This window comes from Mycteria americana, chromosome 2, assembly GCF_035582795.1.
Source record: "Mycteria americana isolate JAX WOST 10 ecotype Jacksonville Zoo and Gardens chromosome 2, USCA_MyAme_1.0, whole genome shotgun sequence".
Taxonomy (NCBI): Eukaryota; Metazoa; Chordata; class Aves; order Ciconiiformes; family Ciconiidae; genus Mycteria; species Mycteria americana.
This window is the reverse complement of record NC_134366.1, coordinates 57361601-57380379: the sequence shown is the minus strand read 5'-3', so window position 1 is coordinate 57380379 and position 18779 is coordinate 57361601. Positions and strand designations below refer to the sequence as shown.

Sequence of the window (18779 nt, the reverse complement as noted above, 5' to 3'; positions counted from 1 at the left end):
TGTCTCAAGTCACAAATGGAAATAATTAAAAGGAACTCCTTCAGGAGAGCAGACCCTCTAAACCCAAAATGTCACTATGTACCGTATAGGGCTGCTCCAGCTCAGGCATCTATCACTCAAGCACACACCTCAACAACTCTGCTCCCTTTTCTGATTAGAGATCAGAGTTGCTTGAGTTGGCTTACAGGGTGTCATCCGTTTGAATGACAGATGTCTGTGTTGGAGTGCCACTCTTGCTGCTTTTGTTTTGATTGTGAAAGGTTACACTTCTCTGGCACAATTTAGACTATTTAAAAATAAATAAAAATTCAAAAGGCAATTTCTCTTTGCAGAGTCTTTAGCAGCAGCAATATTTCATTTCTAATTTAAATTCCAAAAACATTAGCTCCATGTGCAGTACCCTTGGTAGCCTTTGTTTACTCAGTACAGAGTGTTTTCTATGGGAATGTTTCAGCTCTCTTCAGCCAGCTTTATCTTTACCATATAAAATGATAACTTTTGAGTTTAATCCAGCCTTAGAAAAAGCTGGTAGCATACAAGACACATCTGCACCTAATGCAATAAATGTTAACGAACTACTCCAAGAAAATGGTCCCCCCTCTATTTTTTTACGTTAGAGACCATGGATCAAAAGAAAACATTAAATGTCTGCAACTCGCATAAAATAAGTTCATTGTTGACAAAAGTTTTCAGGACTGACGCTGTCATTCTGGTAACCACTTGCAATGGGAGCAGAGGGCTGTATGCCTCCACGCTCCAAGCTACTCCTTTGAACTTAGAAGAAAATTGAGTGAACAAAAAAAAAAAAAAAAAGAACGGGGGAGATTGCTCTTCCGGACAACATGGTAGCAGTGAAATGAAATACCTAGACAGACTTACCGAAGAGCTTGCTGGGAGTGTCCTCGCTGTCATTTGATTCCACAGGCGCAAGCAGGGGCTCATTCAGCTCGTTGTCTGAAGTAGCTGCCTTGTCCTCACCTCTCAACTCTGCATTCATTTCACTCCGCAGTGACAGCAAGGGCTTACTGACTTGTCCAGCTATCATTGGATCCTAGGATGGGGGGGAAAAAAAGAGTGAGGGGAAAAAAAAAGTGGCAGCTTTGGTGTGCGTATACTCTCTTCCACTCCCTCTCCCTCTCTCACTCACACACACACACACACACTCTCTCTCTCTCTCTCTCTCTCTCTTATCTCTGGCTGCTCCTGCTGTTATTGCTGGCTGCAGTCAAGTGAAGAGCTATTACAGATCCAATGAGTTTTCCATTACTCCCCACCCTATTAAAGCTCAACTAGCATGTGAGAGATTCAGGATGCTTTGGAGAAAAACTTCTATGAAAGCAACATAACCAACACAGCTTTAATTGTGGGATGTGCTTTTTTTTGTGTGTATGTTTTTACACCTCACCCTGTCCTTAACGTAGTAAGAAAAGAAATTCCTGTATGCTCCAACGCCACGGAAGAGGAGCACCCTGCGAGTGCTCCATAGTGATTTAAAGAGGCATCCTCAGCTGTACAATATTAACAAAATCAAATACACAGTTTCTAGCATTCCAGCCTTTCTATGAAAATACACAGCAGCAAATAGCCATTTCATCACATACATTCAACAGAGATACAGATTTCTTCTAACTATTCTGGTCTTTGGGATACTATGCTCCAAAAGTCCATAAACACACACAAACACATATTTTTCTTTTGAAAATAAAAAACACAGAAACCATTTTTTAAAAGATAAAATTAGGGAAGATACTTACTCAAACAGTTTGCAATTATTCTTGTGTTTGCGACATTATATCCCCCGTAAAACATTACACATATATATACATTTAAGTTTTTTCTTGATGATTTGGATCTGTTTTATCTTCTGCTCATTGAGGACATTTGGGGGTCGGGCATTACTTCCAAGCACACTCTATTATTCCGTTTGCAAACTAATAGGCATAATATCATGACAGCACGGAAACCAGAGTGAAAAAAAAAAACTAAAAAAAGGAAAGGAACAAGTGACCTTGTTGCGCTCTCTGGCAGCTATTTATTGCAAAGTTCATGCCTAAATGGTTCTTATGCAGAGAACAGGTGACCAGCGAGCAAGTAGGTTGGTTAGCATGTTCCCTCTGTCCCGTCCTCACATTGGTCGATGTTTGCCTATGGGTTTTTTTAATGTATTCATGTCTGAAAAGTGAATTTGATATGACACATGATAATCTATGAAAATGTTAATCAATACAAATAGTTTAAGCTGTCATCAAATGCACTTCTTTAGTCAATACTCATATCGCTGAAAACAATGTCACTGTCACCAGGGCTTAATTTGCACAGCACTTAAATATTGGACTCTGTGCATCAATGCACTCCTCTTCAAATACTGTAGGTAAACACATTTTCTCCCTATTTAAGGCTGAAGCACTCAGCACGCATTTAGCTGAGCCGAATCCTCCCTTTTGAATACCTTGATAGGTCCACTGGAGGGCAAAATTAATACTTAATTGAATCTCACAGTCATCAAAATAATCAATACTTTTTTATTATTTATTCTTTACAGTCTGTTGACTGTTTCAAACCTCTGAGGGAATGGTGGAAAGGATTCATGGCTTTGAAACACTGTCATTTAACAAGGTAATTTTCAGTGGGGCATTAGGGGTTGTGAAACATATAATAAAACAAAAATGGTGGCTTATAATAGGAAGAAAGAAAAGAATTATATTTCTGCCATCTAACAAAACAGGATAAATAAAAAAGCAAGTGCGAGAGGGAGAGGGAGAAAGGAGGGGGGAGAGGGAGAGAAAGACTGGCTTTTGAAGGGTTTTATCATATCAAGAGCAGAGCTGAGCTTTCATAATGCTGACATTTCTCATCCTGACAATCCTAAACAAGTGGAAAGGATGAGATCGCAGATATCATCTTTCATCACATTCCCCAGCTTAAGAACCAACATGACAGCTTCTCTCCCCTTTACACTGTTAATTACTAAATAAAATACTGCTCTCTGTCAGCATTAGATTATTGCAGATAGCAACCACAAACATTACTCCATTGTTTTGTTTTGCCCTTTTTTTTTTTTTTAACCAGTGATACCTACCTTGAACTCTTCAGAAAATAAATTAGGCTTGTGTCTACATATTGTAAATATATGAAACATAATCAATTTAATCAATGTGGTCAATCCATGTTATTGTCAGGCTAAATTGCTGGTGATTTATTAACATTTCATTTACTGTATTTATGAGCCAGCAACAATCTGAACATTTCTTAGATATTTCTAGTGAGGAAACAGAAGTTAACAGATTTCTTTTGCCGAGGCAGTAAAAACACTCTGACTTGTTTTGCCTCATATTCATATTGCATTATGGACAGTCATTTACCAAGGCAAAAAATTTGTTTGTTTGCTTTCATATACTAAATAATGTATTTTAGCAGATTTTGCAGCTAAAGGTCACTGTGAACACAAACAGCATTGTTTCAAAGTCTGGGCTGCTGCCCTCAGTTTCAGCTGTTCAAAACTAACATCAAGAATGGTTCCCTAACCTGTGAATCAGGACAAAATTTGACCGTTTTCATCAAAGTGTTCTGGGGAGGGAACTAATCCTGTCCACAGAGCTACACTGCTAATCTGAAGACTAACAGCAATTTAACGGAGGATGCTGAATCAGTAGGATTCTAGACTAAAGTCTCAGCTGCCAAATTTTGAAGTTGAATATATGAAAAATGGGAGAAAGAATAATGTAGAAAATGTGACAGCACTGGGAGAAACCTCAGCCCTTAGATGTCGGTGAATTCCCAGCATCTTCAACGGGGCCAGGATTTTACCTGTTATGTACATCAATAATTCGGCCTCATCTGGAGTACTTTGTTCATTTCTGGTTAGCCCATCTAAGAAAGATACATCAGAAAGAGATGTGCGGTAAGAATGATAAAGAGATGGAAAGGATTGGGAATGTTTGCAGAAAAAAAAGTGAATAAGAACGAGCATGATCAAAGTATACAAAATAATAAATGGCAGGGAGAAAACGTAGATCAGGAACTATTCACCCTACCTTGTCTGAGGAGAAAAGGGGCCTCCACTGAAATGGAAAAGTAGTAAATCTAATAATAATAATAAAAGATAACTTTCCAAACAGTAAGCGGTGAAAACCTGTGGAACTCATTGCTGCAAGATATCACTGAGACCTGCACCGCAATGAGCATCGACGTAACTGCTCACATGGCTGGGCAGACTCCTAGAAGTGAATTTAAAACCGCTTTGCAAACACAGAGCCAAGAACTATAAAAACTGAAATAATATAAACTGCTGTCCCTTCCCTCAGATGGTATCAGAACCTGTAGTTAACCCCCAGGGTAGCTCTCTCTGTCAGGTGGTGAATGAATGACAACTTTCTCTATAAGCAGATGGATTAGATACTGTCTAAAATTCTAGTCTACATGAAGACTAAATAAATCACTTCAATGATGGGTTGAAGGAAGGTTTGTTTCCTTCAAAAGCATACTTTAAAAAAATGGATATTTTTAAACTTCAGGTTGTCTCCAGGCCTTCAACTGCTTTCCATAGTTAAGAATGTGTCTCTTCTGCAGTGGATTATGCATGATTAAAAACTATTATTTTTACAAAAAGCGTAATAAATTCTAATTCTAGTGCACAGCAAGTGGCCTAGTCTGCAAAATCCCTTGGGGACTGGAGGGGTTGTTCCTATATTTCCCAATGGCCTCCCTGAAAAAAACTCTGGAGTAGTTGCTATGCTAGCTGCAGGCCCAGCAGCCTTCTCCTCCTCCTCTGTCCACCCACAAAGTCCAGCCCAGAGAGGACCCACAGCACTGGGGAGGATGCATTGAGGCAAGGAATTGCGTGAGCATCTTTTGCAGATAGTCCCGTCAGGATCTGTCCTCTTCCCTGCCCTGGATGTCTGTGAGCTTGACACTCAGCATTTGCTTTTTGAGAAGGTGTTAAAGGTCAGGTTACACTTTGCAGTGTAACACAGGATCTTCCATTGACCGACAGCCGCACAGAAGTTTAAGCTTTTCATATACCAAATTGAAAAGTCTAAGAATGCATAAAAACCAGAAAGATGAACTTTCTAAAAAGGGTTTATATGCTTTAAGTAAGAAGCAATGGTACATAAAAGGGATATAATGCTTCAGAATTTCAAATGGCACTATAACCATAAGAGCAAAGTTCAAGTTATGTGAGAACTAAGGAATTACAATCCCCTTATTCAAAATATACCTGTATATACTATACATGTAGTGACAAATTTTACACACCTCTCTTGCAGATAGTCATAGAACTTGTCATCTATTTCTTGTCCAGCTAGCACTAGTATTTCCAGACGTGCCTGTTTTCTATGAGATTTCGCTGACAGTTTTGTGCAGCGAGTGGTCCTGCCTGCTGTGTGTCTCCCTTAAGGGTGGCTTATAGCTCCTATAATTCAGCTGCAATACCTGCTACACCTCTGTTCAGCTCTACCACTCCCCAATGACTTAAGCAAGCTGTTGGGCTTAATTTAACAGTAAAAATCATGTGGATTTGCAAATGCAAGTTACAGTTCTGGTTACACACCCTCTTTTAAAAGCCAAAACCTTTACCTTCTTCTTAACTGCAGCACTGTACAAACTACAGGAGAACATTTATCACTGTGTTAAAAACTTTGCCTCCGCACTTTAAGGGTAAAGGTGCAGTTTCTAAGCAAAACTATTTAGTAGTCAAAGACAGCTTTTAAAGGAAATTATATGTTTTTTGTGTGAAACATACCCTAGACACAAGTCTAAAAATGGGAGAACAAACTACTGTTATCCTTAATGTAGGACTTGGGTGATGATAAGGCTTTATAGAGGCTTCATGCACTGGTTTGGCCACTGGTCTAAATTTTGTACTTTCTGGCACCATAAACGTTGTTTGTCTGAATTTAATTACTTTAATTAGGAGAAAAATTAAGATCCTTTGTTTTGCTTTTTATTTTGCCTTTAGTTTGAAATTACTTGCACAGACTTTATTTCTCTGGATTAGAAGTACTTGTAATTAATTTCCTGATTTTTTTCAAGATATGAAATAAGTCATGCCTCCCCTCTAGGATTCTGATCTTGCACAGACTTCTGTTTGGGACATATACAGTGCATATGTTTGAGCAAACACTCCAATTATACTACCAATAAACATGAAATTTACACTGTTCATACATTATTCTAATGACTACACCAGCTTTTCAAAGTTTTTAATCAAGACAGAGCACCATCATAACCTTGGATAAAGCTATTCTAAGACCTAACTTAGCTTATAGTTTTTGAGTGAGGAATACATTAGAAAGGCTTTACTGGGGGGAAAGGATTTGATTTATTTTGTGTCAAGTACCAGTGAAATTTCGGATTACATTCATCTTAGGAACTAGTCCTTCTTCCTTCATCTTATTGCTTCTAGAGGTATTCAATATTTTTTCCATAAGTAATGATTTCTCATGGACAGCCTTCTTTGATTCTTTCTTCTTTAAACATTGTTTTATCTGCTGTCACTAATGTGCTGATATTTCCACCCCAATCTATCCATAGTCTGGTTTATGCAAACTACCTTGAATCAACCTTTTGTCCCCTGCTAGCCTCTGACCATTGCTACCTGCTGGCTGTCACTTCCCCAGAAAAAGTTACAGAGAAAAATCTTCTAATTTTCTTCACAGTCACCTGTACCACCATCCTTAGATGGATGTTTCTATAAGCAAAACAAACAAGACTGCTGATATATGATCATTGATCTCCCTTCACTAATTTGATCTTGTACTTCTATTTACTGCATTACATATTTACTTATATTACCTATATTACTCATATTTAACTTACTAAAATCTTCAGTATTGCCTCTAGTTCCTCTTACAGCAAAAAGCTGATATATCCCCAGCTCTTCTCACTCAATATGAATATTATCACCCAAAACAGTCTCCACTTTTCTTCAGCTAGAATAGTATTTATTCTCCTCATGCAAATCTCTGTAGCAGAAAAGATAGTTCTTTTCTTCTCCCTTTTCGCAATATTAGTGTGACTTTGGACATTGTATTTTCCAGTGATACTCATCTTCACATCTATTGTCCAGGTTGCAGTTAAAAAGGAGCATTTTCTAGTTAAAAATAACATAGCTAACTAACTAACCAGTGCCTAATTGTATTCATGTTATTAATAGTTCTGAACTTTAATTAACAACTTAATTTGGAAAGTTAGAAAGACTATAACTGCCCATGGTGCTTTCTTTCATTTAAATATTCTTCTCAGGTTAGGAAGTAATGCTAGGATGGTCTCCTTCATTTATTTACTTAGTTTCAAGTCCTCTGAAAATTGAAATAGTTGGTGCTGGCTAGTATGACATAGCTTCTGACAGAAAAAGGGTTTTTCAGAAACTCATGGAGGTTTTAATTGTAGCTTTAGGAATCTTAAAGTTGAATGAAACTTTTTTTTTTTTTAACTAAGTTTTATGTGGCAACGTCCCCTGAATTGCTGTGTCTTGAGATTGCGATACTACAACGTGTTTTCAAATCATACAAACCAAAAAACCCTCACTAAACATATTCCCCCCCGAACTATTTTCCCTAATGAAAATGTTTCACATATTTCTTACACCTATTGAGAGCAAGCTGAAAAGTTCACAAGAGAAGTCCTAGTCAATTTGCTAGTCAGGTTGCTCTGCAACATGCTGACTAGAGGCTGCAGGATGGGAATATGCACACAGCAGCTGCACAGTAGTAAATGGCTAGGTCACCATTTATTTTATAATCAGCTTGGGTTTATTGCTCTAAATGTACCCCCGCAGTCATGCTGCGTGCTTCAAACAGGAAAGAAAGGCAAAGGATGTTAGTTTCACCATAGAAGAAGTGACGAACAACTATATCATTATAGGAGACTGCTGCATCTCTGGTCCAGAAAAGCCATTTCTGGAACTGGGTGGGAAAGAAAGACTCACATGTATGAATCCAGACTTTGTGTTTTTCCTGACCCACATGACACTCAGAAATCACTAATGCCAAGAGTACACACAGCTTTACTCTAAACGTTGCTTTCAACTCTTGGAGTTGACCTTAATGTTTCTGATCCAATTATTAATCTGATTTAAGAATCACTCTGCTCTTCTTGTTGCAAACCATTTCATCTTTAGAGTTTTCTGCCACATACAGGGTGAAGCTATATAAAAGTTTCCTCTATTAATTAGGATAACAAGAATTGTAATTTTGGCTTTGGCCCGATTATAATGATTACCCATTTAAATGACATTCTGGGCTTACTGGAAAGGAGCTTGTTCATCCATGGACACGTAGCAGAAGTTTGTATGCATACAGAGGTCAGACAAGCTACTATTCTGGGAAGCTACCAAGCTCCTCAAAACACTTGATAGATAATAGCACACAGCCACCAGGAGAAATAATAAGTCTTGAGAGTGGCGAGAGAAAGCAGCCTTCTTCTAGTTAAAGATTCTTGCAGCCACACAAAGCCAACCCCATTTTTCAGAAACCAGAAGATCAGGCCCTACAGATCATGACAGGACAAAGGCGGAACAGGCAGGAACATTTTTGACTGGGGCCAACATGGTGGAATAAGCCTTCAAGAGACTTTCCCACTCATTTCATAGAATCATTTAAGTTGGAAAAGACCTTTAAGATCATCAAATCAAGAGATTTCCTACTCTTCTATCATCTGATCACATGAAAGAAGGAGATGACGTAGGAGAGCAATTAAATCTGCAATTAGAAGATGACTCCTATCAGGCGTAAGACTTTGACACATTTTCTTCATAGGAGTAGTGGATGATTCCCACTGCTCTGTCAGTTTTATTCTGCAGGGAGCCATGTCAAACATAAGAAACCATCCAGAAAATTATAAGCCTGTAAGAATAACTAGGATTTTCTAAAACTTGTATACTGTGGGGCCAAGTTAGCAGAAGACTTGAAAAAAATTCTATTATGAAGAGGAAGACATGGCTTCCATTTAAAAAAAAAAATAAACATTTCTATAAAGGTGTTTATCACTATTAGGGAAAAAAATTCCATTCTACCCTAATGTAATAAACACACATTGTAGCTGTCTAAAGGATCTTTGCTATGAAAACAAAAACTTCTCATTCACACTGAAAATGATTTCACATTAGGTTGTTTTAGTCTCCACACTGACCACCTAAAGGAGACATGATCCTGTTTACCAAATCATTGCACTGTCTTCCCATGAGTGCTCTTTCACGAGCCTGCCAGTTCTATAACTTGCCTTTTTTTTTTTTTTTAATATTTGCTCAATTTCTATTTTGAAGGGGCCTTAAGCACAAGGCTTCTCTTTCCAGATGATCTTGCTACATAAGTTAAAAGATCCTGCTAGAACCTACAGCATCCCCTTATCAACATAATCCTTCTGCTCTCCATGAGGAAGAACAGACAGTAAAATACTCCATGGCATACTCTGAGTTAGTCTTTCCTAGGTGAAAGATTGCTCATCAGGATTTCCACCACAATGCATTCAAATGATATTAATTCAGCCTAATCAGAATTTAAATATGGTAATATATACAGTTTCTCTATATTTTCATTTTTCAGGCTTTGTCTACCATGCACACACCAGAAACAGCTTTGGGGGAAGAAATATCAAAGCCAGAATTCAGTTAAAATTGCTTTCTTTTAGAAATTAGCACATCCAGAACCACACCAAAACCAAACTTAGAATAACTTTTGAACGTTGATCATGTATGAGAGAGAAACTTGACTAGGCAGCATAGAAGGGACTCACAGCAATTGAAAGACTCTCTTCTTCTCTTAGTTAAACAAAAACTTGTTTTTACATAACATATCAGGATTTGCAAGCTGTAAAACAAAAAAAACATTAACCTGAATTTTTGAAAATCAGAGCATGGATTAAACAGTAACCTAGCTCAGCAGTCAATTCAATTACTTGCATTTGATCTAGGAAAACCCAAATCAAGATCTGTCTGTAGCCGGCCATGGACTTGGCCATATCAAGAAAGTCACTTTCTGTTTCGGGATGGGTCTTCCCTGACTCTCACCAGAATTCCATCAAAGACACACAAAGTGACACCTTCAAAAGAAAATTTGTTGAAATGGGGACATATCAGTTTTAGTGCAATGAAGCACCCTTTTCTAGTGAAAATTTTTTTTGCTGAAGTTTTTTTTTAAAGTAGTTCTAATCTAATTCCAGTTTCATCCAACTCCTGGTTTGAATGCCACTTTTAAAAACAGTTACAATCTATAATACAATACACAGTCACAACTTAGACCAGTTTGGAATTTGGGTATATATTTTTTGTGAACCTTTCAAAATCCTTTATAAATAAGGGTATAATACTTAAACAAAAAACACACAAGGGACATCAGGATTTCAGCAGAGTATCACAATCAAAAATTGCTGGAAAATCTTCATTTCAATATCAAATTGTTCTTTGTCAGCTTGAAGTCAGTGAGAAGGTCTGCCTTGGATTTTTAGGCCTAAACAAGACTGAAGGCTTCCAAAATCTGAATCTAAACTTAGGACAGCTCAGCCTCAATTTTAATATATTATGTGATTAACAAGGTAGTCAGCTCTTATGGGAGCTCTTCATGGTGCTTGCTTTAAAATAACATACTTGAATTCTAGTGACAAGTATGGGAAATTACTTCTCTCACGGCATTTCTACTGATACCATACCTTCTAGGGACCCTCAGATTTCCTTTTATCTACTCTGTAGATAGAATAAGATAGCAATAATGCCCATCTATTGAAGAAACTGAAAGCTTCACCTGAACTAAGTCTCACAGACTGAAATGTTCTTTTCTTTTTCCAGATGCTAGAAGATGCACTGCCATAAAATGTGGAGCTCCCAGGTTAAGAGTAAGAATCCCAAATAGTTTTCCTATGGTTCTCCTACAGTGAGCTCATCTGACAGCAAAACCTACTGTTATAATTGCTAAACATACTTAATAATGCCACAAATACTGCAGATCAATAATGTTATGCTTTTTCTATTTTCCAAGCCTTTCCCACTGATAAATGAGTGCAATTTTTTTTTTAATCATTACAAAGGATCTTCAGGGTTACTTTTCTTCATACCAGGTCTTTATCAACACCTGCGTACCACATCTTTCTTTTCACATTGTAGATCACAACATATTAATTTCTAATTAAATGCATTCCAAATTCAACATGCCTTTAACTATCACACAGCTTCACACTTCTAATGCAATTTGCATAAGGATTTGGTTTTCTTTAAGAACTTGAAGCCCAAAGGGCGCTTCGCCTTTTTGTCAATGGCCTTAGTCTGCTGGAAGCTGCAAGTATACTTAAAAACTCCCAGTGTTTCATTCATTATGCTAGGGTAGGATATATCACACACCACACACAGTAACAGTATTATGTGTTGGACATATAGGAGGATCACTTTAATTCAGAGCAATGTAACAGCAGCTTTTCTGTTTAATGCCTTACAATAGGAAAATAGCATAACACTTACTGATCATTTTAGCAGCAATTACAGTAACTGGATTATCAATAAACAATGAATGAAGCATTTCTCAGATCTGCTAGTATTTTCCTACATGGACAATTCTATTCTTTATTAGATACTGTTTGGTTTGGGCTTGGGTTTTTTTTTTTTGTTTTTGTTGGGTTTTTTAAACAAAGTTGCCATGCAATGATTTGCCATTGGCTCCCTATTGTTTCTTAAGGAAACTCCTTCTAAACAATATTTTAAGGCAGAAAACTTGATCAGAGAGTAAAACAAAACATGCAACTACAGCAACACTTTGTTGCTTGCACCTTATTTGCAAACTGGCCAGCATCACTGGGCTGCTCGTTTCACCCTTGAAGAGTAGCTATCGCTGCTCTGCTTGGAGAGCACAGTCACAAGTGCCATTGATTCCCTTCTGCTTCAACAGCAGAAAAATCTTTGCAAAGATCCTGCTATCATTTATCACATACATATATAATGTATGTACATATATGTGTGTATATATTACATATATAAAAAAGCTTTTAGCAGTCCTGATTCTCTTCCCAATGAAGCCATTTGGATTGCTGCCATCTACTTCAACAGGGATAAACACGTACTCAATTCTCTACATGAAAAAATCACTGAGATCTATGCAACGGCCCTGATCTTGTCACTGAAATCGATAACAAAACTTCAATAGGTAACCCTAAATGTAGTTCAGTTGTTTCAAAAAAGTGTAGGTCAACATAAACAATCTCATAATATTATTGGTCTCAAATTACTTTTCAACCTGCTACAAACTTTGTTATTTTTAAAAAACAATTAATAAATGTAGTTTTTGAATGTAAGACTTTCTTCAAATTATTAATATTATTTAGAGACATGGCATAATTTTCAGATTTTTTTGCAATATGTAGGATTACACAAAGTATGCACAACCCATGCACAAATATGCATATTATTAAAATTCTCTTTTTGGAAACATTAGCATACCAAAAATGAATACAAAAATAGCCATTAATAACTTCAGAGTGATAAAAAAATTACAAAAATAAAGCAATAAAATGCAGAATATAAGAGTTTTGATCACAATCTTATGTTATTTTTTCATGATAAGTTATTTTCATGCATCATTCTAAGTGGAAATTAATATTGTGTGTTTGGCATATATATATTTGAAAAATGCACCTTTGCTTTTTACTTTTAAGAAAAAGCTAATTCCTATATCCATATTTATCATTGGTTTTCCAAACCTAGAAGCTACATGTATTTACAGTTTGTATATGCAAAGGCAAAGAGCCGCTTGGGTTTCCTGCAGCAAGCTTGAGTATACTAATACAGCTGTGAGAGCATACCAGTATTCAAACCACCTTCGCCCTCCCCGTTAGTCCTCTTTTAATGAAAAATAGCCTTTTCTTTGTGGGAGAGGAAGTTTGCCACCAGGTGGTTAGAACAGGAGGGCTGGCACCTTGGAGGCTCAGTTTTGCCACTGAACCTCTATGCATTGCTGGCCAAATCACCTAATCTCTATAGTCTGTTCAACTGATTTGCAATAGAAAGAGCAGGGCAAAGGTGTCTATTTTGACTTTTAAGTGTTCCTGTGAAAATGTGAGAAGTAATCTACCCTATCCCCACAGAGCCTCTACGGAACTCTTTCTTGATCTGTTTTTCTAGGGTTTAATAATATCTAACTTAAAGTTTCATAAAAACCTGCTTTCTTCAAACAATACTTTCAGATTTTAGTGATATTTACTGTTAGGACACTTTCCACTGTATTTAAGTGGCCCATTCTTAATTTGTCCCATTACTTCCATTTATTCCTTTTGTTAACCTACTCCTTTGACAATTTACCTGCTTCCGACATCCACAGATATCTGTTTTCTCATGCATTGAGCAAATAATCAAGCTATGCATATTTAACCAATTTAATCCTTACATCAACAAAAATCTGTCTCTCCCACTTCTTAACCTGGTGGCGCTTCTGATCTATTTCACAGAGCTGCTGCAGGTCTTGTTGTGCCTTGGAAACCCAACACTGGGGCAACTTCAAAGGGTCTTCTAGGAGCAAAAGATACTTTTTCCTTGCTCTCTTCCTACTTACTCACTGGTACTATGTGTGCCCTGCATCCTCTCAGCCTGAAGAGCTCAAGAAGAATTAGGAAAGCAGATCTTCATTACAGAGAAGGAAGACAGGAAAGTAAAGCCCTGTAAAACAGGACTGGAGCAGAGCTCATCTCTGCTGCGATCAGGCCCTATCCTTGTTCCTTTTCTTTTTCTTCCATAGCCAGAGCTAGCACTGCTGTTTCCTCAGTAATATTCCCTTTCCAAGCAGTTACTAATGTGACATTCAAAACAACTCTCCTTAAAATCCGAGTAGGTGGTTCTTAGTCCTTAACCTACTGAGATTTTCTTCCAGCACATTTATTCCTGGTTTAAGTGGTTACAGCAGTTGCTCCCTCCTGAAGATTTGCACTGTTGTGGTGAGTTGACCCCGGCCAGCAGCCAAGCACCCACACAGCTGCTCGCTTGCTCCCTGCTCCCACGGGATGGGGAGAAAATAGAAGGAAGGGGAGAATACTTGTGGATCAATATAAAGACAATTTGATAGGGGAACCATAAGATGCATGTGCAAACAAAACAAAATAAGGAATTTTTTCCACTACTTCCCATTGGCAGACAGACATCCAGCCAATTCCAGGGCAGCAGGGCTTCAGTATGCATAACAGCTATGTGGGAAGACAAACACCATAACCACAACCTTCCTCATTTCCTCCTCCTTTCCTCCAGCTTTTAATGCTGAACACTACATCATATGGTGTGGAATATCCCTTTGGTCAGTTAGGGTCAGCTGTCCCTGCTGTGTCCTCTCCCACCTTCTTACCCACCTCTAGTACGGACACTGTGCAAGCACTGCTCCGCGATAGCCAAAAACACTGGTGTGTTATCAGCACAGTTTTAGACACAAATCCAAAACACAGCACCATACAGGCTGCTATGAAGCAAGTTATCACCAGCCAGCCTGCCCCAGTACAATGATTGAGATCTACAATTTAGGAAAATGGGTGGAGCGCCCACACGTCTATGACATTCCTCAAGCTCCCCTTTTGCACAGCCAGGCAGCTCTGCTCAGCTCACAGGCCTGATGGTCCCAGCTCATGTGCTTCCTCTGGAACCAAACACAGGCTCCTTTCTATCACCTGACTCCAACCTAACACACTAGCTTGTAGAGTGCTGAACAGAAATCTTGGCATAATGAAAGCATAAGCAAAGAGACTTAGGCAAATACCAAATAAGTAAAACTGGCTACATTTGGGGTGAGTAAAACCAGTGACTTAAACCATCCCCTTTTTTGCTTGTTTGCATTTTAGACCAACTTATTATTCACAGATTGAAATCAACTTTCTCATTTACTTTTACCGACATTTACTTCTTCCATTTACTTCATCCATTTATTTCTTGGGTTATTTAAGTATTTCTCAGCACATTAGTATCTGAATGCTTAATCGCATCCGTTGATCTCTGTGTTTCCACACAGGCTAGAGTGTCCTTAGAACTCGTGTGGATATTAAAATGTTCTCCTTGGCCATAAAATCAAGTTGGTGGGCAATTACTTCAATGTGACACCTTATATAAGCTTACTATCATGCCTTCACTTTAAACATTGTAAGTCAATGAAATTATATTGTAGCCATTGACAACACATACAATTTTTCCTGTTTGATATCCCATTACTGCAATAGCAGCCACAATGGTTTTGGAAAAAGCTCTTTTTCCATAAGAACGTGCTACCATTTTTGTGCTCACAAGTAGGGCATATTTGTAGGGAGCACAATAATGCCACTTAAGTGACTATCACAAAGTATTTACTTGTTTCCAAAAGAATGTAAAGTAATACACCCACACACCTATATATAGAATTATTAATAAAAGACGACCAACAGCTCCTACACAGAATCAAATCACTCGCACAAACAATTGATTCACCTGTGCAGTTAAAATAGCAAAAGCATTAAATATGCTCAGACTAGATACTTAGCTAGGACATGGGATCTGTTGTGTAGCACCAAGATATGCACAAGATCTTCCCTATAAAGTATGCAAAACTCTAGCAGAAAAGAGAAACTGTAACCTCTACATGAGTAATACTATTTGTATAGTTCTACCAGCAGTTCCCAAACTTCCCTCTTCTGCTCATCTTTCAGCTTCAAATCCTAACATGCACAACCAAATTTCTGTTGGGCTCAAAACTACCTCTTCGTGTGGGAAGTCTAGAAACTCACAAGCCTTGAACTCCGAAGGGAATACACTTGGGGGGGGGGGGGGGGGGGGGGAGGGGGAGAAAAGAACAAAGGGTAGTGCCAGTTTTAGAGGACTATGAGGATTAAGCACAGAATATCACTTTCATTATATTCTGAGGCCAAGTGTTGTATGGAACAGAAGTTAATAAAATAAGGAGAAAATCTAAATCCACAACGATCAGAAAAGCTGGACTGCTTTTCAGTTTTCTAGGATCATATATTAAATGCAAAGAAACACTGAATTCTGTTCCATGTAGCAATTAAAGAAAAGCTACTGAGGGGCTATGGTATAACCCACAGATTAATTGGCAGCTCACCGGGGATCAGGGTGCATTAACATGAATTGCATGCTTAAGTAGCAATTCCCTGGACTTTATCACATCAAAATCTGCCTTATCTAGTAGTTTAAAGCCTTTATGATCTTAGAAGTCTCACATGGCCACATACACAATCCTTTACTCAGAGAAATGTTTCCAACTCTACGTCACTCCCCAGCCTGATTCCAGCACAGCAACTGAGAATAAGTAGCAATAGGAGGAGAAGGACAGACGATCTCACAGGACAAAGTTGATCAAATTGCTGGGCATGTTTTCTGAAGAAGACTTCTAGCTGCAGACTTCCATTATTTTTTATTCTGTTTTTACAGACATCAGGAAAGAAGAAAAAATGAATGAATGCGCACTTATGACAAGAAACTGTTAAATGAACATTCTTTAATTTCCACCTCTCTCCCTCACAACAACTAACACAGGTAAGGTAATGCTTTCAGAAGTACCTAGATACACAGTTCCTGTGATATCAAAGTCATTTGGAAGACCACGAACAAAGAAGATGCATGACACTGAGAAGTAGCAACACAAAGGAACAGTTGCACTGGGCTTCAAACCCCAGTTTTTAGGGGTCTCATCATGTTACCCCTCTGTGCAGTCACTCCATCTATATGATTTCTTTCTCCTAGATGACCTAGTGTCTGTACATATCTTTAAGGGTCTTTAATGAAAAGATGACAACATACTGAAAAGCACTACAAGAAGCCCAACCAGGTATGTTAAATTTATTGTGACAGAGGAACTGAACTGCTGTGATGAAAACAAAGCCATGTTTATGCTGTGGTTAAATTATGGCTTTAAGATATGATAGTAATTTATCTATATCTGAAGGGTATAAACTGGTCCTTCAAGCATGTAACCCTGCACTAAATATACATACTAGAATCAACGGGACCACTTATATGATCAGATTTTGTGAGGCTGGAGCACAGCAGTGAGGGCAAATTGCTCAAAGGTAACCACAGAGCTAAGTAGGAGGAAAAGGCTGAAAATGAGATCAAAATGCACATAATGGGCATTGGGGGGGGGGGGGGGGGCAGACAGAAAAAGCAAGTGCTTAGACTACAACCTTGTCCTGAAAAGACAAGTAGAAAAAGCTCTTCTGTTTGTGATATTTGAAGTTCTACTGGACAGAGAAATGCATAACACAGGAGCGCACAATCATGCACGGTTATGGTGTCTTCGAAGCTAGATCACCAATGGTCTTTCACCTCGAATTTGCTGTGAGTCAAAGTAGTACTTTTTGCACTATTATACAGTGAAAAATTTTAAAACACTGCACTGACAGTGAAAGTAAAAATGAGAACACATATGGTTGTGTGTTTATTTTCTCTCCAAAACTCTTTGCCAAGTTTGCTGGGTTTCCCTCTAAATGCTGTCTCTACAGACTCAGCCTAGGATCTCACTATTGAAGTCAGTTCCCTCCTGCCTCATAAACCATATTAACATCATAAATAAGTTATGACCTTGGTAACACCTATTCTAATCCTATTGCCTTCAGTAGGGTTCTGCAAGTGTAATTTAGCACTTCATTTAAGGCAATGAAATTGCAAAGGCAGTCTAGAAAGTGGAGCACAGTTTATAACATTGGTGATGACAATGCACAGCAGAGTCCCTTTTAGTCTCCCAGTTGGTGTCACAGATACAACAGTAGTAAAATATGATTTTGCTTAATATGACTACTCTGCATACATGTTTACACTGATATGATACTTTTAACAAAGAACGGTAACGTGCATAGATGTTATTTAGAAAACAATCTCACTTTAACTATGAGCATGATGATTATATAATTTCATGGCAAAGACCTATTTTTGGCTCCCTGTACTGTTTCAAATCCCATTGCTTTGGCTCACAACATTTATTTGCAAGAAAAAATAAATGTCAGATACATTCCGAAGAGCAAAGAGAAAAACTTACACTAAACTTGGGGAAAATGTATCGGACAATTCCTCTTTGCAGCTCATGGGGACAGGGGGGGAAAGTATATACTCTGAAAATTTTCACTTATGACTAATATGCCTCCGGTTTCCTCATAGCTGAAAAAAAACTTATTACCAATGCTGAATATCTTTATATAATGTGAAAATATTTAAAATGTTAGAGCTTAAGTCTACTGAAAGAAATAAGCTGTGAGTAAATCACATTATCATAGAATCACAGAATGCTTTGGATTGGAAGGGACCTTTGGATTGGAAGGGACTGGTGCTCCAGCCCTCGGATCATTTTCGTGGCCCTCCTCTGGACCTGCTCCAACAGCTGCATGTCCTTCTTGTGCTTGAGGGCTCCAGAGCTGGACGCAGTACTCCAGGTGAGGTCTCACCAGAGCAGAGTAGAGGGGCAGAATCACCTCCCTCAACCTGCTGGTCACGCTTCTTTTGATGCAGCCCGGGATACAGTTGGCCGCCTGGGTTGCGAGTATACATTGTTGGCTCATGTGCAGCTTTTCGTCCATCAGTACCCCCAAGCCCTTTTCCGCAGGGCTGCTCTCGATCACATCATCCCGTAGCCTGTATTGAAACTGAGGATTGCCCCGACCCAGGTGTAGGACCCTGCACTTGGCTTTGTTGAACCTCATGAGGTTCACACAGGCCCACTTCTCCAACTTGTCCAGGTCCCTCTGGATGACATCCCGTCCTTCTGGCGTGTCAGCTGCACCACTCAGCTTGGTGTCATCTGCAAACTTGCTGAGGGTGCACTTGATCTCACTGTCAATGTCATTGA

The 18779-nt window shown here is 38.5% G+C and overlaps 1 protein-coding gene across 1 annotated transcript in view; it reads right to left on the bottom strand.

Moving 5' to 3' along the window:
- Nucleotides 1-18779, bottom strand: part of POU6F2 (POU class 6 homeobox 2) — a 320325-nt gene that overhangs the window by 258936 nt on the left and 42610 nt on the right. The window contains exon 2 of the mRNA XM_075495605.1: nt 880-1051. Coding sequence (XP_075351720.1) covers nt 880-1051 — 172 coding nt within the window. The remainder of the gene's footprint in view (nt 1-879; nt 1052-18779) is intronic.